Source organism: Brachycentrus maculatus, unplaced genomic scaffold (genome assembly GCF_059751285.1).
Source record: "Brachycentrus maculatus isolate JH-2025_06_01 unplaced genomic scaffold, ASM5975128v1 h1tg000092l, whole genome shotgun sequence".
Taxonomy (NCBI): domain Eukaryota; kingdom Metazoa; phylum Arthropoda; class Insecta; order Trichoptera; family Brachycentridae; genus Brachycentrus; species Brachycentrus maculatus.
Window position 1 is genome coordinate 1,199,563 of NW_028280846.1, and position 26,838 is coordinate 1,226,400.

Consider the following 26,838-nt stretch of genomic DNA (forward strand, 5'->3'; position numbering starts at 1 on the left):
TTACAATTGTTAAGGTTAGGTAATAGACAAAGTGCAAATGCAAAACTGCAAAATGACAAATCTATTAACATACTTCGGACTGGAAAGGTATTATATTTATAAACGTCCAGTCGATTGATGCTTAAGGATGGGAAGGGTATTTTTACCTTCTGCGCCGGCCTCATTTCAGAAAAGAAGGAATTACATATTTAATGTTTTATAATAAATATTATGTACCAATCTCTTTGTTAAGGTCCACAGGCGTGAAAAAACACCCGTCGGAAATGTGTTGATTATGGATTTTTCCACTTTATTGAGACCTTTCTTTGACAGTTTAACGTAATAGGGCGTAAGGATTATTACAGTCATTTCTCACATTTGCGGTTTCTCTATTCACCGCCTTTGAAGGTTGGATGTACGTAAGGCTTGCATATAACGAGGAATGACTGTACATTTAGAAATAAAACAACATATTTTACTTTGTACAATGTATTGATAATACAAATGAACATTGATTATGTTTTAATTTTACATAAATGGAAATGGCATCTTCATTATTCGTAATGAAATAATCATCTCCTTTGGCTGGAGATATTGTGGACGCCAACGAGGATACAAAATGCGAGTAATTACTAGTTCAACATGAACCACAGGGATAAAACTTTATACAATATTCAATGCAGACCAATTATATGCATTATTGTTAAAACGGATGCCGTTCAATAATTCAGTTTTGAGGTTAACATCACAAAACACAAAACGAAGCCAGAAGCTTGTCTTTAATAAATATATACATACAACCATAACAGACAATACCCAAATCGATATTAGTTAAAATTATTGATACACACATTCGTTACACATTATACAATTCAAGTTAAAATTCATTATGTATTTATATTAGGAAATTTATTGGAAGTTACAATGAGATAAAGGATGTTCTTAGGCACCAGAAATATAATTTTCTTGATATATTGCATGATACATAGTTATCGGCTTTATGGTGGGAGTCTCATGTCCGTCCATATATAATTCACGGTGTGAAAGCGCTTAATTATTAATTAGACAATCTTTATAAAGTTAATTGGTGATTATTGGTTGATCCTTTAGGCACTGAAGACAAAAGAAAAACATTTAAGACATTGTACAAACATAAAAAGAACAATATAAACTAGATACAGTAAACATTTTACATATCAGCAATGTTTGGGTGACAGTCTACGAAATTAAATAATGATACAATATCATATCTCAATGTCTACAAAATTTTGACCCCGTAATAGATGTACATACTTCCAAAATAAATTTAAAAAAATATATCGCAGTACTTAAGGTACATGATAATTCGCATAAACTTTTGAAATACATTTATTTTATTTCATGTAATTCTTAATTATTTTTTACTGTCTTTCTTTTGATTCTTTTAATTTGAGGCATTGCTTTTTTCCATGTTTTTAAATGCTAAAATTTCTAATGTCAAGTAAATTGATTCATCAAATCTCTGTATAAGAGAACAGACATTTAAAATATGTATAAGATGTCACATTATCTATCTCTGACAGCCATATGAGTTACACTAAAATAAAGTTGGCGACATTAGAGAAATGGCATAAATTAGGAGTTGATTTAGCTACATTAATGGAATGGAAGTCGGTAATTTAGCGAGGAATGCCTTCAATTGATTATCCTTCATCCTTATTAGTACATTACTCTACCTTCCCCAATTAGTAAATTCAGAATATACTGTTAGAGGTCAAATATGAATATAAAAATAACGCATAATGAAATAATATATAAAACATTTTAAACATTATGTCACACAAGTTTTAAGTGCTTATAAAACAATTTTTATAAGCCTAAATATCCTTTTTCAATATTTGCTTGTAGACAACATTATTAATATTCATTAAATATAGTATGAAAGTTAGCATGCTTTGAAACTAGTGAAAATAGTCAATTAGTAAATTGTTAAAAAAAACCATCTCCACTTCTTTTCTGAAAGTTCAATCTATAAAACAAGGTTGAATTTAGTTGTGGATAAATTTATGAGATTATCAAGATTTCTTTTAAAGCAATTCCGTAACAGGGTTGTTAGGAGCCATTCTCAAAATTATACTCAATTGAAATTTATATAAAAAAATATAATGAAGAATAAATTGGCTATTTTATTTTGCAAAACAATTTGTCATGGAAATCGCACAACAGATATTTCTAAAGCTATAAGTACTTTTAAAAATTGCTTTGATTTTTTTCTACATATACAAGTCAAATAAGACAGCCATTTAATTTCTAGTGAGGTTAGAATAATAAGAAAATTTAAAATAAGCAAAAATATTCAAATTAATTTATACTGCAGAAGGAACAACACATTTTAAAATAAAAATAAAAAAGATTTTGAATGTAAAAAAACCGTAGTGAATTTATAATTTTAGAATAGAACTACTTGTTTCTGAAAAGACTATAAAAAGCAACTCAAATTTTTGAGTTAAATCAAGATAGTTTGCTTAGAAGTCATAAGAATTTATTATTAGGGTTTCCTAGTTGTAAAGTTTTAGAGAACTATGATATCGTAAAAATGTTGAGGTAATAATGACAAACATTTCATAAAATTCCAAATGAAAGATGATTTTTCACCCTCCAAAAAAGGTTATTTGAAACCAGAAAAACGTTAACATATTTCGATGCTCTATTCCATATGAATAGGAAACTAAAATTAAACATTTAATTACATTTCATTTTATAAATTATAAGCAAAGGTTGGTTGTAATTATATTTTACGTTTACTGTAATAAACGAGTGAAGAAAAAAAACCTCCGTCAAAACATAATTGGAGGATTACAGCATATTGTCATTTTTTTCTCTTTAATTTACTATAAACAGTAAAAATTCTTTCATTCATATAATGGTTATTAAAATTTTAACACAAATTTAAGAGTGTAAAAAAAATTGTGAGTTCAATGATTTTTCATAAAATACTTTTGATAATTCAAAAACATTCAATTATGGAAAAATTAACAAGTTTCCGATTTCATTCACAGCTCATGTTACGCTGATAACAAAAAATTAAAATTACTTTCAAAACATTGCTTGTATAACATGATTTTTTTACAGAAATGGAATGTTGTCCTCAAATTTCTGAACAGAATTTTAAAATATTTTTAAAATTTCAGTTTCTTTAATTTAGAATAAACGAGCTTTTACTGAACTTATTTCATTACATGTGTGTGTATCACCTCTGAATTAGATACAAAATGCCAATGAGATACATGTTTAAGGTAAAATCTAGTAAAGCATTATTATTTAGTGTTATTACCTATGTACTACATAAATACAATAAACATAAGGGTGGTGACTGACTGGAGACATTTCGTCGTAACGTAACACGTTACGATGCGAGCATTCGTGTAGTCAGTACAGCGAGCCGAGCGCTCCATCCACAGTCGCAAGTGATGCTACGACGGAATGCTCCATTCAGTCACCACCCTAAGATGCTACATTTGTATGTACTTGAATTCTTACCACTTTGCTCGTTTGGACCAGTCTTTGGGAGTCCAATGAAGGCATTTGGAATCAATTCTAACCACCCTTTTTTCCATTGCCTTTTCGTGGGCATCTACTGTTTCCTGAACAAAGAAAAAAAGGTTCACTCAAATATCGAATCCATTTGACAGAAGACAATATTTTTTTTATGGGATTGTTAATCCCACAAAACTTTACACCATTAGACGTTTGCAAAACTATTTAAGCATAATTTTTATTTGTATATATAATAGGTTTTTCTTTTACTTCTATTTAATTTATTTATTCTTTCAGTTTCATAAAAAAATGTCAAATAAAAAAAGTACACTGTGTACTTGTGTACTGCTCAGAATTTCACCGTCCGGCAGTCCGGTTTTGAAAAATAAAAGCAACTACGACAGTTTAGCGTGATTGAATTTACGCGCAACGTGTTCACACACTGATCAAGAACACCGATCCGAAGAAAGATGGACAAAAGCACAAGCCAATCATAGTTTGATCACGCTAACTGAAGTGCCGGACGGTAAAATTCTGTGTAGTGCTCAAACGCCCTTTATATATATTTACGAAGCATACTTACTTTATTTACTGATATAATGTATTGTCCTTTGTAATAATTTATTAAGTTGAGGTTTTGTAAAGTGGATATAACGTCTTCCTTTTTAATACTAGTCATTTCACAAATTTCACTGAAAACAAAAACAAAATAGTAAATCGACATATGATTTTGAAACGCTCGGAAAAACAACTTGTCATCAAAAAATGCATACTCTGTGGGCCTAAATGTATTTGAAAGTCTATTCTGTGGTATAATGTCTTCTTCAGGCTATATTGTATGAACTTGATTCTCAGGAGAGTGGTTAAAATAATGAATATGATTCATAATTTGGGTCTTTATGAACTAAACCTGTTTTTATTCAGTGCAGCAAATAAAAAACAAGTAAACTTCAAAAAAAGTGTATCGCTAGAACAATTATGATAGCGAAAGGAAAAAGTGGTAATTAATGGCATAACATGACTAGAGACATAGAACTGTTGTTTATGAATGTCCATAGGTTTATTGAATTTATTTTTAATTTTTAAAGAAGCTTGTCCGCAGGTAGGATAGTAAGGATAGGGAAGGTTATGTGAAAAACACATCACAAATACCCAGATCAATTGAAAATAAATGTTTCTTGAATTTATTTTACAATTGGTGGAAATCGAACCCGCGACGCCAGCTTCGTAATCGTGTGTCTACCCAACTACGCCATGGAGCCATTTTTGGTGACACTATTATATATTTGTCGGAATGTATATATTTGTCGGCGGGAATCGAACCCGCGACGCCAGCTTCGCAGTCAAGCGTCTACCCAACTACGCCATGGCGCCATTTTTGGTGACACTATTATATATTTGTCGGAAGCGGTAATGGACACTGGTAATTCATATTGTAACGCATAAGACTCACTTTATAGTAATGAGGGGTTTTTCGTTTTCCCCGACTGGTTTGATCGTTGTCAATATGTCTAAGATAGTTTGAGCCCAATAACTTCGGTAAGATAAAAGGCCGAGATCAGACAGGGGTTTTTCAGGAGAACCTGTTTTACCTTCGAACTTTGATAATTCATAACCTGCAAAAAGATAATTAAATTAAAAATCAGTATCCATCTCCTGTCAGTCATTTTGAAATTTGCAATCAAATCACAAATCACAAGATTAAAAATCATTGGCTGTGGTAAAAAGGATAATTTAAAAAATACACAGCAGTCCCTCAGTATTCTTAAGAGTTATATTCCTAGAAAAGATGTCGTGAAAATGCAAATATCGAGACAATTTAAATAAACCGGTAAAAGCAAAAAAGACTACATGAACCTTAGAAACATTTCAATAGAAAGTACTATGGCTAAAAAAGTACTACAAATTATTAAAATACTAGTCTGCAAAACATTAAAATGAAGTACTTTTATAAAACGAGTAACTTATTTAATTATTACGATTAATTTAATTTTACACTAATCCACTTTTTAAAAAGAAAAATTATTACAGTTCAACCTGATACATTTGAACAAAATTTACCCCGAATTTACATCATTTAAAAAAATTCATGAATGGTTTATTTTCCTGTTTATGGTTTGATTTATTACATTGCCTATGCGAATTTAAAACTTATAAAAAAGCAAAGATTAAAGTAGGATTGATGCAAATATAAAATATAGAATTTGAAAAAAAAATTAAGCTGCTATGTTTAATTTCTTGTCATGCTTGGGGGAGAAAAAGTGTAAACATCATCTTCAACCAAATTGGAAATAAACCCAATGTGTCAACCTTTGCTATTTACACGAGTACCATTTACCATTCAGTTTTGGCAAAAGGCTGATTTGCATTGAATCTTCATTAGGTGTTTGAATAAAACTACCAATTTGAAAAAATAGTTACGATGCAAAATATATAAAAGCATACCCACGAGAGAAAAACCTTTTAAAGAATGTGAAAAGGTACTTATTAGCAGTGGCTAGTTACCCTGGAGATTTACATGGAGTGAGGATGAAAAGAAACAATACTCACTAAATTCAATTAATAGTTTTCCATATCCCTTGCGTTGATACGGAGGTAAGGTTAATATACAAGCTACGTTATAGTCTTCAGTACTCTCTTTCTCCTTGGAGAAGTATCCCACAATATGGAATCCCCTCGGGTCGAATTCAGTCATGACGTAGAAGAGGAACGGATCTGTGTCGTAGTAAAGCGTTTTGTGGTCTAGGAATAATTTGGCTAATAAACATAAGTTTTGGGCGTAACTTTTATTCTTCCTCCCGTCAATTTCAAAGAATGATATACTGCCCTTGCGGTATATTTCGTTTCCAGGCGGGTGTCTGAGATTGCATTTTACCTGAAATAATATGACAAATCAGTTATCTATGAGAATAACATAGAGTAGCGTTTTACTATACACAAGTATAAAATGGTGACAAATTAATAACTTACCAAATGTCTTTCTAAGCACTTTTTACTCTTTCGATACTTCAGACAAAATTCACATATATAAATGCATTGTAAGTGAACCATTTCCTAAAAGAAAAGAAAACAAGAATTTATAAGATATCATCTCATTATGAACTCAACATTAACACGTTGTTGCGGGAAATGCTTAAAAGCGTCTTTTACATACTGTTAGTAGAGAGTGGGAGACACTTATAAGCTATTTGCTTACTTTTGGTAGAGCACGAGAAACGCCAAAAAACACTGTACAGAGTTGGAAATTGGGTTTGCGGTTACTTGTGATTGTGTGACTGAGAGTCGGGCAACAGACTGTCTTAGTATAATTAGGGTTGACGTTGATGAAAAACCACCAATAACAATGTGTTAATAAACTTTTATAAGCATCGCTTTTTTGTGAATTAAAAATGTTTTGAGTTTAAAATCAATGTGTCAAATATCAATAGATTTATTAGCAATCTCAAACTGAAGTTAATTGGAAAAAATCTTGTTTTTCACATAAACAAAATACAGATAAAGTAATAACATCGTTGAGAAATTAAAGGAGATTGTCAAGGAGATTCAGAGAAAGGAGGTTAGGTATTTTAAAACATATTACCTGAGGGTATGGAGCGAAATACCATGGTTTGATTTTGTGTTTTCCTAATTCAATCATTTCAACATTCTTCATGCGGGTGACGACATCGTCATGCCCGTGAGCCGTCATACTTCCGGATTGTCTCGGTCGTACAGGAGTCTCCCCGCCATCCATTGAATCCTAAATTTAACACAGCAAAAGTTTTGAGACCACGCATATACAAATATTAGTAACATTGTTAGATGTTTCATTTAAATTGCAATGGACTAATGGTTAATTATTATTAATTTTGTGATTCCCGAGTTGGGGTGATATTGCCTTTCCGGTACTGGAGTGGTCTAGGAGAGTGCCGGGCACCCTAAGGGTTAAAAAGAATTGAGGGGAATCTGGCCAAAGCTGCTTGCGATTATAGGTTAAAAAAAATCCATGTAAGATTCGGGGAAATGGTTTGCAATGTATTGCAAACAGCTGTAGCTGAGGTTATCTGTTTTTTCTAACCCTCATCCACACCCAACGATGCATACGCAATGCATTATATTGACAGAGTGTTATCTTGATCATTAATTCCATGAAGGCAAGGTGATCGATTCTGCGCTGCTTGTACCAGTCAAGGGTGATATTAAATAAATATGAGAGTGAAAATCACATATATTTTTTGACCCCACTGGGAGTCAAACCCGCGACCTCCAGCACGGTTAGCAAACGCGCTTACCACTACACAGGTGGATATTTGTAGTCAGTAATATTGTGTAATAGTAATACCACATGTTATTATGAAGAGTTATGACAGAATGATTTAAGTCAGTATGAGAAAGCTTTATTTAAAATCTCAAATTCAGAATGGTAATACATACATATATCAATTTATTATTAGATTAAAACCAATATTTTTAGCTTTTCCACTTTTTTATTTGACCAGCGACCGGGTTTCGTCGTTACCGACATCATCAGTCTGATGATGTCGGTAACGACGAAACCCGGTCGCTGGTCAAATAAAAAAGTGGAAAAGCTAAAAATATTGGTTTTAATCTAATAATAAATTAAAAATGCAATTCCATCACGAAGTGTCAGTGGATAATATAAATCTATACATATATCATTTGAAAATAACAGATCTATTCAAAGAATCATTCACTACTGTCATATACTAATGGTAAGGGTATAAATGGGTCGGTGAGAAATTATTGGTCAAAAATTATGGGTAAAATTGAGTCAAAAGATTAGTTACCTCACTCTCCAGAACGGTTGCTTTTCTTTTCCGGTTCATCTTTTTATGCAGCGCAGCAGCTAAGACGGCTCCTCCATTTACCAGCTCTGCAGCTGCTAGTGGACTCGCCGGCCGTGAGGGTTCCGCTGTCTTCTCCGACTCCGCTGGTGTACCCAACGGGACGTTTCCTATAAAATTATTATTTTAGATTGAGTGAATTTTTTGTACACAAAAAATATTCATTATAAATATTTATTAATTTACAGCTTCATAGGGTTTCATTAGAGCGAGCAGACACTCATTTCTATTAGTTATTTGTCTCAATCACTCTTAACACATTAACTACCAAAAGCCGACTAGTCGGCTTTTTGCTGCCAACCGTAAACGACCAAACACCGATTAGTCGGTTTTTCTACCCTACGGACTGAAAATAACTCTCACAATTATGTACATTATTATTTCGATTTCAAATTTGAACTATTCGTATAAAAATGATATTATCTAGGAACTAATAATTTAAAAACTAAATATGCATTATTATTTGTCATAAATTTACAGAATGAAGACAATATTTTTGCACTTGAAATTATAAGCAAAAAATGTCATATTGTGATTCATTCCAGATACATTTTGTTTTTATAAAAATATTGTCTTCAACATGTAAAATTTTGACAAATAATAGAGCATTTTTGTTTTTTTTTGAAATTTTTATTCCTAGTAAATAAATATCATTTTTAAATTGATAGTGAAAATTTGAAATTGATACAGTGATATATATATAATCGCTTGTATTTTTTGCTATTAATACAAATTTTCATGGTTTTTAAGGTAGTCTTTCAAAAATTTGCTGGCAAATAAAGTGTGAATAGGGTGAGCAGATGATCATTTCATTAGTTATTTGTCTCAATCACTTTTAATAAAGCTAATGTAAAAATATTATTTCTATACCTTATCAAGAGGTATTAAACATCTATCTCAAAGTGAATTATCAATATGAGTCACTAAAATAATACTGTTGGAAAAATCTTAAGTAGCATAATCCGTTGGTTGATTGATTGATTAACATGAGATCTCTCATCCCGGAAACTCTCTACCCAAGTGGATTGACCGCCTTGCCCATATGAACATACGTGATATGTCCGCTATATTATCGCCTGAACGTAACAAGCCGTATCCCGTAAATTCAGGTACAAAAAAGCATACCCGCAACCACAGAAACGTTTGTGATACGTCAAATGGTTCCTACTTGCTCTATGCATACGAATATGTCAAACAGCGCATTAAGTATTTCGAGGTCAATATTGCTGGCTACCTCAATTGCAGAATATGTGAAGATTGTGTTGATTGATATATTACATTCAACACAAAATATATTTGTAAAAATATTAAATAGAATATTATTACAAAAAATTATCCGGTGACATCTTATGTTGAGAGAATTTAAAAGAAGTCCTTTGGATTACGGTTAAACACTTGTCAGATACAGTAGTGGTATGACTTTAACCCTTTGTCCATATAACATATGGGCAAAAAATGGACCTTTGCGGATTTGCCCGTATATGGTATAGGCACCCCGGCGAAGAGATAGCTCAAACCGATTCTCTTATATTATTTATGAGGTAGTTCAATATATTCTCGCAAGGTGTCTCTATGTATATGAACTGTAGTGGACTCTTGTCATCCGATGTGAGTATTATTTCAAACATATTATATATTTGAAATAAAAAACCTCTTTCCAAATAAAATCTTCATTGAAAATCAAGAGTCAAAGGGCTAATCACACCAAATGTCTCTAGAATGTAAACAATGCATCACTTCTAGCAGAAATTTCAAACTTTTCCATCCAGTGCTTACCTATAACGGGTACACTGGAGATGGGTGCCAGGGCTGCGGCCACCGCCCCCGTGCCGATGAGTGCCTTCTTGGGAGTGCACGTCCCGGTGGCGGCCCCCCCTGTGACAGCTCCGCCCCCGGCCCCCGGCGGACGCGGGAACTGGACCTTGCGGGTGTCCAGCCAGGACTCCACCACCCATTCGTCCAACCGTTTGTTGACTGAAAACGTCGGAAAGAAAATCAATACTATTGTTCAGTATTTGTTGGATCTTGCCCCAATTATAGGGTCCTTTATAATAACTGATTGTTTAGGATCAACAGTTAAAAAAAAACTTTTTAAAATGTTCGAAGCAAAAATCTACCTTTCAATCTGTGTTTTGAACACATCTTAAAACATTGTTTTCGGGCAGAATTTTCATCACTCCATGCTCTAATTATACTGAGACAGTCTGCCGCCTAACTCTCAGTATACTATGTAATCACAAGTAACCGTAAACCGAATTCCAATCTGTACAATCTATTTTAAACTTTTTGAAGTAAACTCTACCTTTCAATCTGTAGGTTACATATATTTTTAAACTTGTCCATTTTTAAACACTTTTAATGCTTTCCGATAATCTATGTTTGTAAATTGATTTAGACAATTTTTTTTGACAAAGCTTGGAGACATAATGAAAGTTTTTAATAAACTAACTAACAAACCATCACACTGCTTCAACGCAGGGGTAAACAGAGAGAGTAGAACGCCTCACTAATCTGTCTTCTTTGCCTCTTCCACATTAGTGCATCTCCTCATACATACCCACCGATTTTTTTGACCTGACTGCTTTCAAGTATTTGACATACCTGATCATGATCATGACATGTCAAGTTTTTCTCGGTCTTCTCCTTTTTTTCCAACTTCATTCACCTCATAAATTTGTTTTATCTTTCTTTCAATACGCCTTTCTCAATTTTATCGATAATGCTTACCTCAGCTTTGCATTCTTTCCTTATTTTCAGCATTCGAACAACTATCATACACCGTAATTTTTTTTGATACATATTACAGACTTTTAAGCAATCTAATCCAGTCTTAAATAGTTGAACTTCGATTTAACCCTCTTTACACGAAGTATCAAATTCCGCATGCTCCAAAAGGTGGGGTATTTAAAAGACTGCAGTCATATTCATAGAAATATTGTGTGTAATAATAATACAGAGCTTGCGACAGTGATGTTAGAAGTTCAGAGAACAACTGAGGGTTAAAAATAGGAAGAACGGAGTTCATAATTGCTGTCTCGCTTCCACACAGTTGTGGCACACAGTAGTTGAAGTGAAATGAATAAAATGTCCCGGGTGAACATAAATAACGCACGGCGACATAGAACATTGGACCACATATCGATTGCGTGTATTTGACCATGATCACGTGAATATTTATAAAAACTATAAATTATAAACCACACACGAAGGTTGACGGTATACCTAAAAGATACAACAGAGTAATCTGTGAATAAACTTTGTACAAGAATGCTTCAAATATGTTATTTGGAAAAACATGTACAGAAATACATGGATGTACTACGTTCCTCAAAATGTCAGTGCGGAGATAACTGTTAACCAATGAAATGAAATCTTTAAAGTTAAATTAATAATTATTACTTTGAACAAATGCAAATCGGTAGAAGAAAAATCTATTTAAATCTAACAGCATGTTACATGTTTGCATAGAATTATGGTTCATACAGGGATAGAAGTTGGTTTTGAATGAAAAAATAAGCAGATCTGACTGTCTGTTTGAACCTGACACAAAAATATTTCCTGGTACTTATTTTCTAAATTATATATAATATTGAATTTTAAACAGCTCGGTAATAAAATGGATACTAAAAAATAAACATGCAATCATTATAAAGACGATGTATCATACAAGTCGTTGTACGATGACATAAACATTCGTTTGAATTATTGTCATATGTTGAAACCGAATGTAAATATTTTTGTTTTCTAAATGTCAAATAAATGTTTTCAAATAAAAAAGGTTAGAAGTAGCCTTTAAAGATAAGATATCATGCTTATTTCACCAAGATAATAACAATTTATCTTAATTTGTATTCGTAATATCCCTAAAATAAAACATTTTGGTTCTTGGCGCCAATTCAATATTATTTATACATAGTAGAATTAAGCACTAAAGTAAGGTAGACTTACAGTCAACATAGTGGACATAATAAACCCTTTGTCCTCTAATGTCTTTAATGCTTATTATTTCAGCTAACGGCCAATCATTTCCACCTTGCATGCGCACCGGCAAACGGCAGCCTTCTACAAGAGATGACTGGAACAACGAAAACAAGGTATAGGTTAGGTTGACACAGTGTTTATGATGAAACCAAAACATTTCAAAGACACGTTAAAATAGATCTAGTACCGCTGAATCACAAATTGCGGTTGCATCGTCTTCATTTTCAAGCATTTTATTAAAAATATATTTCAACAGCACCGCCGAAAAACCGCAGCGACGCCCGTAAACAATAAGCTAATCCATAGACAATAAAGTCAATGTATAGACAAATTAACGCACCATAGACATTAAATGCTGAAAGTAAGTAGTTACTTATTAAATCTGAATTTGATATATATTTAAATACATGAAAATAAAAATTTGAACAAAGTATGTGAATCTACTATCACAAAAGAATGGATAATCGTAATTAGAATAAACAGTGTAGAATCATTGGGACGTTAGGCAACAAATAATAATAATAAATATCGATGAACATGATTTTTTCAATCTATGGATTTTTAAATAAAATCTCTATATTCAAAATAATTTGGCGTTTTCTTGTTTTCTTCATAATTAAACCGTCAGATTACGAAAAAATATTAATGTTTGAAAACTTACGTTAAATTTACGAATTTGTAATGTCCACTTTGTATCATAACGTTATTTGAATAAATGTGAACAGTGATCTACACCAAATGCTTTTTTAAACTTCCTGTAAAATGTATCGCATGCATCAAAAATGGTAGAAACAAAGTCTAAAAAAGATAGACCAAAAAAAAGACCTTTGACTTACGGGTCAAAAGGAGTAGGTAAGGAATGAAATCCTTTATTTTAGTTTAATTAAAACTTTTAATACATGTTTTTTTTTAATTTAACTTTATTTGCAATAAAACATAACTTGTTTTGTTATTTGTTCTCATTTATAGTAAAGAAATAATATATTTATTCGAATTTCAGATGTTGTACTTGGCCATCAAAATTGTACGCCAAAAGGTAGATTTCCTTATGTTCCCCGTGAAATGGGATGGCTCTGGTCGTCTAGAGATGTGCTAGGTTTACAAGTAAATATATATATATATATTTTTAGTGTCGGGTTTTGGTCCCGTGGGTAGTGTCCCGCGGACTCTTGAGTTAGAATTTCTGGATTCGAACCCACTCTATCACAATTTGATACCTATTTTAAAAATGAGCCGCTCAGGCTCACAGAAATAGTATAAAATTGAAATATTTTTGTAAATAATAAAAACATACATATATCGCTTTACATAAAAAACTTCAAGTAAAAGATGACAAGTAATTAAAACGGCTTCTTTTATATGACAAAAAAGTAAACAATTTATCTACTACTAGATGACAACATATTTTCTTTACTAAAAGGAAGTACTCGAATAACTCTCAGTCTACTTTTCATCTAAATATTTTTCGAAATACCATGCTTTATTCAGTTTTAAGCCAAAAGCTACGGGAAATGGTATTAAACATCCAGCAGCAGAATACGCCTTTATTTGAACTGGATGAGAGACGATAAATTTTATGTTCTTCAATGCTGTAAAATTGATCAAATTATAGATAAGTATGTCCCGTAGGTTTCAATCAAAATATTATTTTTATAGTTTCGTCCTGATTGGCGACCTGGTGCAGTGAGGCGAAGTGTGGTTAAACTCATAAAACGTTATTCTAAACGCAATTATGATAGCGGACCGGATGTATCCAAAGTGAAAAAAAAACTCGCCTCCAAATCAAACCTCAAAAACGTATCTGACCTAGAACATGACGATGAAGATGATAAGGTTAAACCCACTTTTGTGATCAGGAAAGTTGACGGAGATTACATTGTTACATTACAACAGTTGAAGGATCCAAAAACTAGAAAAGTTATAGATTTCCCATATACGGATGATCCTCCATATAGTTTTAAAGTTCTCAATAGGACACCGGAAGAAATCAAGCGATTTGAAAGCAAACGAGAAAAAATCAGACAGTACACAGAAGGTATTCTATTCCAAGAGGCGTTTGACAAAATCTGTAAAGATATATACCACAGTATAGACAAAGACCTTTTATGCAAACTGGCAGAGCAAAAGGAGATGTGTCCTTGTCAAGCACTGGAGTCTGAGATTCTGCAAAACTTCGCAGAGCATCTCGCAGAAATTCCAGAAGGGATTTGTTCTTTGGCAGAAAAGTCGTCAGAATGCCTAGGTGATGAAAGTTGGTGTATCGAATTCACTCCTCCTATTGCCAAGTACGATCCTAATAGAAAAATAAGAGGGAATAGATACAATAAAGCCACACAATTTGAAATGAAGGGTTCATTAGATGATGATGAAGAATCTAAGAGGAAGAAAACTACTGCTAGTTTTTCAGAAGACCTCATAAAAAAGGGCAACAGTAGCATGGGTGATTCTGGTACTGGCCAGGGTAAAGATAATGAAAATGGAAATAATAATGGCAATGCCAATGACAAAGATAATGATAGTGATAAAAATAAAAACAAAAATGGCAAAAATAAAAACAATGGGAAAGATAATCTCAAAAACAATAAGGGTGGTGGTAGAGGTAGTGATAGAGGTGGTGATAGAGATGGTGATAAATATGGTGATAAATATGGCGGTAAAGGTGGCGATAAAGGTGGTGGGCAGAAAAACGGAGATTCAAAGAACAAGAAGCTCGACAAAAATGGGAAGGGAAGTAATAAATCTGGAGGTGGTGGCGCTGGGAATTTCATTTCTAAGAAAGATCGAGTCGAAGGTGATGAAAATGTGTGTTGTCCTGTTGATCCATGTTGTCCTGTCGATCCGTGTTGTCCCGTTGATCCATGCTGTAGTTCATGTCCCACTGATTATGAGCCTTGTTATTATGACTACCGTAAAAATCGATATTGCTGATATTTAAAAAAAAAATCTAATGAAATATTTTTCCAGTGTAACTGCGCTTTATTAAAAATGTTAACATGGTAATGAGAAAATAATGTTTTCATATTTTTTTTTTACTTTTTCTTGCTTCTTTTTTTTGTAAGAAAGTCATCAAAACTAGAAATTACCTTGTGTATAATTTGAAAATATTGCATTGTATATCACAGTTATGTTGCATCGTTTAAATATTTGAAGTGTCACTGTGAGTTTTAGAAATATATTTCTTGTTGGATTTTAATAAACTGTTTTGTTTTTAATAAAGTTTTTATTTCTTATTTCTTGCAGGTTTTCTTTCGTTGGCTTTTTTTGTTAAGTTTTTTTTTATTTACTTATTTTTATTTATTTAATATGGTAACAAAAGTTTTTTTTATAATTTAATTAATTTTATAGACATTTTCTACTTTTACATTCTTAAAATTAATAACGCAGTCCTCTCCAATAAAAAGAGGGTACTTTTGTGCTTGGAGAGGGACTTACACTTATTATTTATTGTTTATGTTTTTTGGTGATATAATTTATTTTTATTAAAAGAATTTTTTTGTTTTTTTTTAATTTTAAATTATCTTGCAAAAACATGTATATAATTAGTTAAATTTATTTTTGTCATTTTAATCTTCATTTTTTTTTATATCTGTTGGAAGGCTATTGAAGTACTTGGTTCCCAAATATTTAAAATTCTGTTGGTATATTCATTCCTTTTATTTTGGCAAAGCACCCAAAATCGAGTGCCACATTTCTGATGAAATTGTTTGGTAGGTATTGTAAAATCATGTTGGTATCTCGAAGATGAACTTTTCTTTAGATTTAAGTATTTTTCACTCTTAAATAGTTGGTGAATTGCTCCTTTTTAAAAACGATTTCTACTATTTATACGAATTATTTTTTGTTTTAAACTCAAGTTCAATAGCCGAAACATGTTGACCATTCGCCTGGCTTTTCGACACTTTCTAAAGTATATACTCACATTAATGCATTATTCGGGCGGGAGTTTCCGAATTCAGTAAATTTTAATCTGTTTGTTTCGAAGCTTCTTATTAAGAGTACATTGGAGCCATCTGGTACAATCCCACGAATCCTAAGTGCTACATCGAGTACATACCTATATTATAATTTCATTGGTTGGTACACAATATTGATTCAATTTAGGCATCGACAGCGCTGTTCCCTGTCGACGGTATCATTTACACATTGTTAATTGAACTGCTGCACATTAAATAGTTCAACAAAATTGTTTGATACTGGGTTTTTTTCTTCAAATTGTACGTTTTACGAATCAAATTGGACGTTGAACATATAAAATTGAAGTTTTTCAAAACTAATTGGAAGTTTTTGTTGTATTTTATAAAAAAAAACGTTGGAATATTAAAAAAATATGTTCAAAGTAGTACTCATGATGTCCGCCGCCGTAGTGTAATAATCAGCACGCTCGGCTACCGTTCTGGAGGTCCCAGGTTCGATTCCCAGGGGGCGGGGGTCTAGTGAATACAAGTGTTTTTTTCTTTTCTTTAATATTTATTTAATATTACCCTGGACTGGTACCTGAAGCAGGGGGCTGATTGCATTTCCTTCATGTGTTAACGATAAGGCTTTGAAGAACTGCTGTCTGAAAACTGGAGTACATATCGCGCGCACAAACTATGACAGCGCGCCGCGCATGCTGGCAACTTGACGACTAACCCACTTGCTAGTCGAATAAAAGATGTGAGCAGATATTCCCACTGATGGAATATGCAGTACTAATGTGAATGTATTTAAAAAAAATCTGGCTTTATAAAATACAATATAACGTACAATTTGATTTGTAGTGAAAAACTGTTATTTTTTTTAGTTTACAATATAAATGAAAAGTCCTTTTCATAGTTGCTTTCTGGAAATAGGAATTCTCCTGAGTCTGGAAAAGTACGTACGTGCAGGGAAAGGAAGCTTAGACAATACGTCAATTAGCGCACAGTAGACTTGAAAAATCCACATGTCTAATGACTGCCAAAAAAAGTACTTTCGGTATTATGAACATACGCTTATGTGTGCATACACGTACACAACATGTGCAATTCTTACTTCTTTGTTTACCCTCGTTCTGTGGTGAGGTAAGGTATACATCTCTTGACTGTCTGCGTTATTTTTTTACCCTTTTTCGGAACAAAATACGAAGGCTCTTGTTTGCCGCATTTTTAGTAGGAATGTTACAAATGTGTTCCAAGCAACAGAGAAGATAAAACAATTATTTCGTGATATTTTTGCAAATCTTATGAGTCACCTCACTTATTGTTGATTTTATTATCGTCGTTTCCCTAAATATTTAGGTAATATAATGTGTTAAGTACATTCAAACCTGGATATAAGAGAGTCAGAGGGTTCAGAATGAATGAAAAAAATAAGAGTTGAAGTTGAAAACTATGTATACACACATATATATATAAATATGTATATATATATATATATATATATATATATATATATATATATATATATATATATATATATATATATATATATATATATATATATATATATATATATATATATATATATATATATATATATATATATATATATATATATATATATATATATCCCACAATGACATTAAACAACTTGACCTCAAGCCAGTTCTCTTTAAAGAGGTTTCACTTACTTATATCCAGGTTTTTTTTACCTGATAAAATTTCTTAGCATTTCCTATTTTTTGTATTGTATGCATTGACGGCTAAATAACAGATATATTTAAAAAGGAAGGAGCCAGAAAGGAGTTACATTGCGTAAGTCTTAAGAATGGAGTGAACGACGAATTAATTTAAAGCTCTGGCCATAAAATTTAACCTTTTAGAGCGTCGACGCCTTGTTAGGATTTCTTACTTTTTTTAGATAGTCGACTAGAAGGAGTCCTTGGAAATCGTAAGAAAATATCATCCCCTTCCCAGCCGATAACATTCTTCGTTATCTTAGGTACTCTCTAATAACAATATTTAACGATATTCATAATTGACGATATTTGACAATATTCATGTCAATTTAATCCACAATTTTAAATCGAATCCTATGGATTACCGTTTAATACTACAAAACTTTGTATTAATATATCCCTTTGATTCGCGAATGGACTCGCTATGATAAAAATAACAACGTTTTTCAAAAGTATGTAGGTTAAATTAATTAATTAATTTATTTGTTGGAAAACCACAACAAAATAAAATTCCAATTACAGGTTTCACTTAAAAGTAATCTAAAAATAAAAATAAACTGTCATGTACAAAAGTATAACTTATGTGCATGACATATTATAACTTACATTTCATTATCAAATAATCAAATAGTCAAATAGACATCAAAAATATTTCTCTTAAACGATTTAAAAGAAACATTATTGATGCCTATCTAATTAAGCATTACATTGAACCTACATTTCGCAGGCTCTATTTAAAAATTAATTTAATGCACCCTAAACTATAAATACATCACCTGTAAAATCTCATACTAGAAAATTCATTCACTTATTTGTAAACTGAATAAAATAAAATAGATATTAAAGGAAATGAAAGTAATCGAGACCCGGGTTCAATACTTTTTTACATCATATTATTAATGGACGTGTTGTTTACAAAGCATTAATCAAAGTTCGCTCGTAGTTTCACTTAGTACTCTTAAAAATTTCAATTAGATGACTAGCCTAAAAGCTCGGCTTACATTAACAGTTCCTGGCTAAAGGAAAGCTTTAAATTTGCATTTTAGGATAATTAAAAAGTTATCCTATGTGAAGAACACGAGACGAACTCCCCACCGGCCTACCCTTCTCTAGAATGCTAATAAGTGTTATTTAGGGTGGGGTTCGGGCATACATTACGGCAGAGGCTCCCAACCTTTTGGGGTCCACCACCCCCTAGGACAAGGATGACGAACCTATTTTACATGGCAGGCGAAATGAAGAGAAAAAAGTGATTATACCAAAAAAAAAATGTTTAGACTTACAGACGAAAGTACTACTAGTTGTATTTTATTAAGAGCTACCAGCTATGAACATGATATAAAAAAATTGCATCTAGCATCCAATAACGAAAATTTCACTGATAATGAAGTTTTAAGGGTTCTACAGTTTTTTGATTAAGTATATATATTTATTTTACCATTAATAAGTACTTTTATTATTTTTTCGATGTATAAATGCTTTATTTATATCGAAAATCTGAAGTTCCATAAACATTTGATGCATTTTTATTTCCATGGCATGTGGCACGCGACATATTACATTAAAATAATTCTTTTTTGGATTCAGGCTTAAGAACTTCGCCATCCCTGCCCTAGGAGATGTTGTATTGTATCTTCCAAAATTTCTTAATTAATAAAATCGCATCTACTTGAATTGCTTTCCAAAGCACTTTAACTCATGAGCGGCTTTAATCGGTCATGTTGAGAATCACTGAGCCAGAGTGTGAAGTAGTTGCGCTTTCAATAAACTGAATTCCGTTGAAGTTTTGCCAAAATCACCTCGATGATATTATAAAACGTCTGAACAAGATACATCATACATATTTTTACATATTTCTAACATGTAACAACACAACCTTTTCACAAACTTATCCGTGGAACTATAACTGTAAGAATATCATACAGTTATGTAACATTGAATGGTCGAAACGAGTATTGTGTAAAAAACAGGCGATAGTGGCACCTTCTAGTAATTTTTCAGATAAGTTTGTTTTAATGTAATGAATTGTGTTAAATATAAATAAATAAGTAGGTACTAGTACCTACTTATAAGTTACATCTTCAATAATCTGAATACGTTATAAAATATAAATAGTAAATAAATGTATATAACCGTATTTTTTAATGCGAAAGAACTGTCACAAAAACTCAAACACAGGTAGAATCATAAATACGAGTACCTACTGTCTTGATTTAATTTTTTTATTTTTTATTATTAAATTAATATATGAGAGTTTATCCCAAAATAATAAGAATAAGATACTCAAAGTTTTCATGTCATTACTTCTATGTACTACTAGATACTACCACCAACACGCCGTTTCTCTCCAGGGCTTGGCAGAGAGGATGAAACGCCTCATTCGTTTATCCTGACATACACTCCTAGCTTCCTTCTCGTCCATACATTTCGCCATACATTTTGATACGTCCATATTTTAGGTTCTGATTGATCTGGTCGCACCAAGTCTTTTTTGTCTGTCCTCGTTCTGTTTTCCCGTTGAAATTTTTTTAATATATTTTTTAAGTCTTTCTCTCTTTACCATTTTGCTCCACATGTCCATACCACCCTAATGAACTTTCATGTAACTAAATATTTGTTAATTCTCATACTCTGGTACAGACTAGTTTACAAAGATAAGATTTATTATAACTAAAAGTATTTAAAAAGAATATTCTAAGAATTTGACTCGCCTCAAGTTCATTAATAACTTTTCATATCACTTAAGTGTAAACTTTTACATTTCATGATCAATAAATTCTTACTTGAAAAAACTTTTCAAGCAAATTGATATTTCAGAAAAAATGTCGAAGATTATGCAAAAAATAGGTTCGAAAAAACTTTCGTGATAATATTAACATAAAATTTCCATTTTGGCACTTTGCTCATAAACGAATGAGTCTGTTCAAAGGGAGATATATTCGAATAATATTTATATATGAGTCCATAAAGTTTTAAAGTAGATAAAAAAGAGTTACTGGAGGTCTTTGAGTTACATTTTTAAAAAAGTTCAATAGCCGGCTTACTTTAAGATTAAATTATCAACAAAAAACTAAAACTTACAAAAGACGACAACTCTCGATGTATTTTCACAACAATTTTATGATATTTTCATTAAATGATTCGGTTGTTACTTTATGGTAACATTTATCCATCTTGAATTTTTTATTTTTATTTTGTAAATACAATTATTTTTAAAAATCCATTGGGACACTTGTTTTAAGATTTTCAAGACTAGTGATATTTATCAAGTCAAAGTTAACTTAAAAATGGAATGATATTACCACTAAATGACTGCTGAATCAATTAATGAAATTATTAAAGCCAATACTTTCAAAAGGCAAAATGTATTTAAAAAATGTTTAAGACCCAGTAAAGATTTGTGTTTTTAAGTACAATATATAATATTCTCAATATTAATATTATAAATTAATATTTAAAGCATTACCTTTGTGGTTATTTTTTATTAACACTTAAACCTCTTAATGAATTTTATTTCATTACTACAAATATTTTGAAAACTACAGATGTTTTCATTTAGAGATAAAAAGTTAAACTTTTACATCTTACTTGTAGATGAAAACATCTGTAGTTTTCGAAACCAGTTGTGTGTAATGAAACAAAACTCATTAAGTGGTATTATACAATTGTTAAATAAAAAAATCAACATGTCATTCCATAAAGTAAATGCAGAATCAAAAAATAATATGCTTTGTGTTTAGTCATTTTTACGATTATTATTTTTAAAAAAATGTTATGGTTGGATATAATTTAACATAAATGTTAAAAATAAATGTTAGTAGAAAAAATATATTAATAATGATTGCAAATGGATGATCACTTCATAGAAAGGTTTCATATTGTATGTGCTTTAATATTTATGATAATATCTCTTAATCCAACAGATTCACGTTAATCACTTTACAAAGCAATCATGATTTCAGCATACAGTTTGCATTTCACGTGAATAGCATCTGCATATCAAGTAATCCTATCCAATCTGCATATATGTGCATAGTATGCATGTAAAATTGCATAGTATATGTACACACATACTCGTACATGGCTAGTATTTAACATTCCTGCTCGCATATTCAAGATAATTTATTTCGTACAACATTTTGTGTGTATCCAAATACTTGTTCACAAATCTAAATTATCTCCAATTATAGGAGTTATTTTTCATATTATTTTTGGACATCTCATCAAAGATGAAGGAGAAGATGGAAATCTGGGCTTTACGGGGCGCCGTAATGCCCAGACTTCCACATTCTTCTTCATCTTTGATGGGATGTCAAAAAATAATACAAAAAATAAAACCTATGATTGGAGATAATCCAGATTTGTGAGCAGGTTTTTGGATTCACTCATAATGTTGCAAATAAGTTAACTGGTCAATTTATAAGCTTAAATAATAAAAATGAAAATTATATTTACTGGCTATTCTCATGTATGTGATTATAATCCAGGATTTGGACCTCACATACTAATAAAAGAGCTTCTGCTTATTAAAAAGCTTCTTTTTATCTCACCAATATATCTCTCTAGCGAAGTGCTAGTAATTCAAGAAAAATGTTTCGAAATTGGATCATATATATAGAACTTCCAAGAAATTGAGTAATGTGGTTGTCAATAATTGGTAGAATTGGTAAATGTTACATGTGTGTAAAGTGATCACTTAAACCAGCCTATGACGGTCGTCAGCCCCGTAAATGCCCAGACTTCCATATTCTTCTTCATCTTTGATGAGATGTTAAAAAATAATTTTCATAGTATTGACTCTTGATCATTTACCCATTCCTTTATTTAACTCTTGGGACCATCAACCTTTCGATGTAGGTAAAGCGGGTATCATGGTTGCCAATACATATTTAAAATATTGTTTGTATTTTGTGATAATTATAAACTACAAGTTAAACGCGTTGCTGTGATTCAGTTTGATTAAATGCAAAGAAAAAAATCAAATTTGAATTTTTTCATCACATTTTTTAAAGAAGGTCTTAAATATGCGTATTAGTTCTGAGACGTACTTGTATTAGTTATTGGTACAAAGCACCTACAAATTTTGATACATCTGTGCGACGTTAAACTCGCGTTAGTGAAGGCATGTTAATCCTGGTGATATCCCCAGAGGCTATGGTTTTCCTATCCGCACCAGCCATTATTGAATATCTAATATTCATTGTGATGCTAATAAGGATCATGCCGTGATTCTAGAACTGAGAGAGCATGACGAATACCTCTCAAAAATAGAGTGACCATAATTGAATTTCCGGAAACAAAATAAGATATAAATAATGTCGAAATTCTTAAATATGTAAATAACTTTATATTTTTGTAAAAAAAAGGAATAATAGAGTATAACCATTCACCGAGATTTTTTGACTACTGGTTTTGAAACTCGTCTTTTTGTTGGGACAATTACTACAATAGCATGCAAACAATACTAAACGTCACTTGTAACTACATAAAATCTTGATCACATGCAATTATGGTCGACCTGAGGACCAACATGCACCAAGGATTGCAGAACAAACATGCATTAAGGGTCGAGGTTTGACATGCAATAGGTTATATACTAATATTTCTAACATTTTTGTGAATAAAATACTGAAGTAAACATGACTGATCACAAAGTAAATGTTTTTTTGAATGTTTTCCGCAGATACTTTGTGGCACATTTTATAATATCTTTATAAAATTAATTAACTTTGTTTTCACCACTTTTTTATTATTACAATTCAACCTATCGGTTTCAACAATATATTGTCATCATCAGGGTTTATTTTAAATCAAAAACATTTAAATACTCTCACCAAAAACTTAAACACACTCCATAAAAATCTTAAATGTACAATATATTGTTGAAACCGGTAGGTTGAATTGTATTAATAAAAAAGTGGTGAAAAAAAAGTTCATTATTTTTATAACGATACAAAGTAAATGCTTTAAATATTAATAATATTGAGAATAAAACTTAAGAACCATTAATCACACTTTTCTATTATGTGTATCAAGAGACCCATACAACATTCGTACATTGAATCGTAATTTACAGCTGGTACAGGCGATCGTGAACAATGTATGCATCAAAACAATGCATGACAGATGTTCAAATTCAATTTTGAACATTTATCATACATTGTTTTGCCGCATATTCGACTGCAATCGGTCCACTTTCATCCATCTTTCGCCAACTCCATGCTTCACTTGTATATATGATATTTTTAGTAGACTTGTGTATGGTCACACTGCGTCTGTCTTGTGTCACGGCTGTCAGCTGCAGATATCGAGTTTCAGCGGAAGTCACGGTATCATAATTTTATGCATAAACATTTTGCTGCATCTCCTCCTCGCCAGTCTCCCGTCATGGAGTTGGAAAGAAATTATTATTCGACAGACTGGAACCCGGACATGAATATTCCAGAATATATAAAATAACTCAGTTTTTCCAGAAATATCTATTTCTGGATGAAAATAACGTGATGATAAAATACAATTATATGGAACTGTGGTCGTCATTTTCATATTTAACTGAGGTTAGATTAACATCATTATAACTGAAATTGTTTAACTGGAGTAAAACGTGAAAAACTCTGAAAAACTGAAAAAAGTTCATTTGCTTTCAGCTTATTGCCAAGAGAAATCTAATTACTTTTTGGGAAGTGAAAAAAGCTGTTTTAATGACAACCATATTATATCAAAAGAAAAACATGACAGAATTAAGTATTTACATCAAAAAACATTGTAATCGTGGTTATCGTGGAAAATAAGGTTTCCTGTAATTCTCTCATTTTGATGACAAACAATTTACCTTTATTCGATCGTCATATTTTTTTTCATAATTGAATTATCAATCAATCTAAAATAAAATTTTTAATACTCCTTTTTAAAATAAGTATTATTCATTGATTTGAAATCAACGTTGTAGAATAACATGATGATTTTAATATAAAAATAAAACACATTTCAAAACCACTTTTTACTTGATAGTGTTAACACGACCGTTTTTGAGAACTACAGATGTTTAATTTTTTAAAATATATTTTTAAATTTAAATCAGCATGTTATTCCACAAAGTAAATGCCAAATCAATCAATAATATGATGATAAGGTGAGAATTCATATGTTTTGTCGTTCATTAAATATAATATACGATTTTATGGTGACCTTATAAGGATTGGAACTGGAATCTCGTATCTTATATATTTTACGTCTCCCAGAGTATGAGAAAATGGGAAATGTATGCACAAACTAAAATAAAAATAATTATCAGTTATAAAAAAATAAAGAAAATAAACAAGATTAGAATATAGTGTAAGAAGGAGTATAATACACAGAACAGAAAATAATAGGAATATTATAAACAGCGGAAAAAAATTGCAAAAAATAATAATTCCAATAAAACGTAAAGCGATATTTTTTAAACACAAGCTTATCTACCCTTGGTAAAAAAACAATAACTGGGAGACGAAGCGATAGATTTAAAGTTTTTCCTGTTTTATTTTTGTTATCTGTGCCGACCAGTCAAAGAACTTTAATTAACGTTTCCAGTTTTACCTTTAAATTTACTTTTCGGTAAAAAATCGAGGGCTGAAAAATGGACAAAATTTTCCTTCCATAAATTGACTATGATAATGAAATCACAACACGCGAAGGGGCCACTGGCTACTAATAACCTCCAATGAGAACGGTTAAAAATTCACCCCTTGGGTGTCGAAGGTAAGTGTGAATCTCGCAGTTGAAGCAGTCTGCTCGCTCGCAACTAATAAAGTCAACGTAACAGACAGGTTGGGGTGGGACATGGCACCCTTCTGCAACTCGCTACTTGCAAATGTGTAGCTTTCAGAATGGAAAATTCTGGAAAATAAATGATTTGTCACGACAGCGGAAGAGGCACTTCACAATTTGTTAATTAGGAATTAGGTTGTAATTACTAGGAAAGGGTTTTAAAGTATTACCCTTAGTCTAATATAAAAATTGCATTTCATTATGTAAGAAAACTTGTGCGTAAAAAAGGCGAGTGTGTATTATTGTGTGTTCAAAAGGTGTGTACGTATTATTGTGTGTTTAAAAGGTGTGTATATATTATTGTGTGCTAAAAAGTTGATAAAGTATTATTGAGTGTTAAAAAGGTGTGAATATTTTTGTGTGTTAAAAGGGTGTGTATGTATTATTTCGTGTTTAAAAGTTAAGTATATTAGTATACATTGAATAATTTTTCACCAATATTCGCCCTGGAAAAGATTCCATGTAAAAGTGAACGTTTTAAGATGTGGTGTAGATAATCTCACCTTAACGTCTGGATTTTTATTTCAAACGGTTTTGGAAATTGAAACCGGTTATTGTTCTGTGTTGCCAGGTTGTTATTAAAAAAAAGAATAAGTATTTATTTCTTTTGCGTGGAAATTAAATTTTCGTATTTGTAATTAAAGTTTTACTTAGTAAATACCACTATTTCTTGAAATCTACTGTGACACGTGTTGTGATACATTCCGCATCATTTTTGAATAGAGTTGATTTTAAGAAATAGTAGTATTTACTGAGTTAAACATTAATTACAAATGGATAGATTTTACCACAAAGTGACTGCCGAATCAATTAATGAAATTTAATTTTCGTATACTTTTACTTTTTTTAAATTTAAAGCCCATTTATTAAAACATGTCATTTTGATATAAATGTTTTCTAAATCATATTATTTTTTCTAAGATTAAGTTTTTTATGCATATGTATAAAAATGCACCCCAAAATGTTACTGGAAAATGTATGTATACTCTGCAAGTGTAAGACAAAACATTTCTGTTTGAGAGATTATTCCTATCTCATTTTGAAAGATAGACTAGCGAGTTGCCATTAAGA

General features: G+C 31.4%; 1 protein-coding gene and 1 long non-coding RNA gene across 3 annotated transcripts; one reads left to right on the top strand and one right to left on the bottom strand.

Moving 5' to 3' along the window:
* Positions 1-452: 452 nt before the first annotated feature.
* On the bottom strand, positions 453-12,648 carry Tip60 (Histone acetyltransferase Tip60). 2 transcript variants are annotated; one of them, XM_088258279.1, is made up of 11 exons: positions 12,508-12,648; positions 12,288-12,414; positions 10,116-10,313; positions 8,283-8,449; positions 7,076-7,234; positions 6,466-6,549; positions 6,046-6,370; positions 4,949-5,111; positions 4,079-4,187; positions 3,499-3,602; positions 453-1,092 (listed from the first exon to the last, which is right to left on the bottom strand). In XM_088258279.1, exons 1-11 carry the CDS (start codon positions 12,550-12,552, stop codon positions 1,086-1,088), a joined length of 1,488 nt encoding a protein of 495 aa, XP_088114405.1. In that variant the 5' UTR covers positions 12,553-12,648; the 3' UTR covers positions 453-1,085. The 2 variants fall into 2 exon arrangements, with proteins under 2 accessions (XP_088114405.1, XP_088114406.1); XM_088258280.1 differs by lacking the exon at positions 453-1,092 and having other exon boundaries at positions 3,495-3,602.
* A 275-nt stretch (positions 12,649-12,923) lies between these two features.
* On the top strand, positions 12,924-15,550 carry LOC148310528 (uncharacterized). The gene is made up of 3 exons (XR_015837386.1): positions 12,924-13,172; positions 13,321-13,424; positions 13,977-15,550. It is a non-coding gene; the product is annotated as an uncharacterized LOC148310528 (long non-coding RNA).
* The last annotated feature ends 11,288 nt before the right edge of the window (positions 15,551-26,838 follow it).

Excerpts from the sequence above, each read along its gene's own strand:
- Tip60 (XM_088258279.1), bottom strand. The coding sequence starts at position 12,552 with ATGCTTGAAAATGAAGACGATGCAACCGCAATTTGTGATTCAGCG. Across the intron at positions 6,371-6,465 it reads AGTGCTTAGAAAGACATTTG|GTAAAATGCAATCTCAGACA; the intron begins GTAAGTTATTAA and ends ATATTATTTCAG. Across the intron at positions 3,603-4,078 it reads ACATTATATCAGTAAATAAA|GAAACAGTAGATGCCCACGA; the intron begins GTAAGTATGCTT and ends TTCTTTGTTCAG.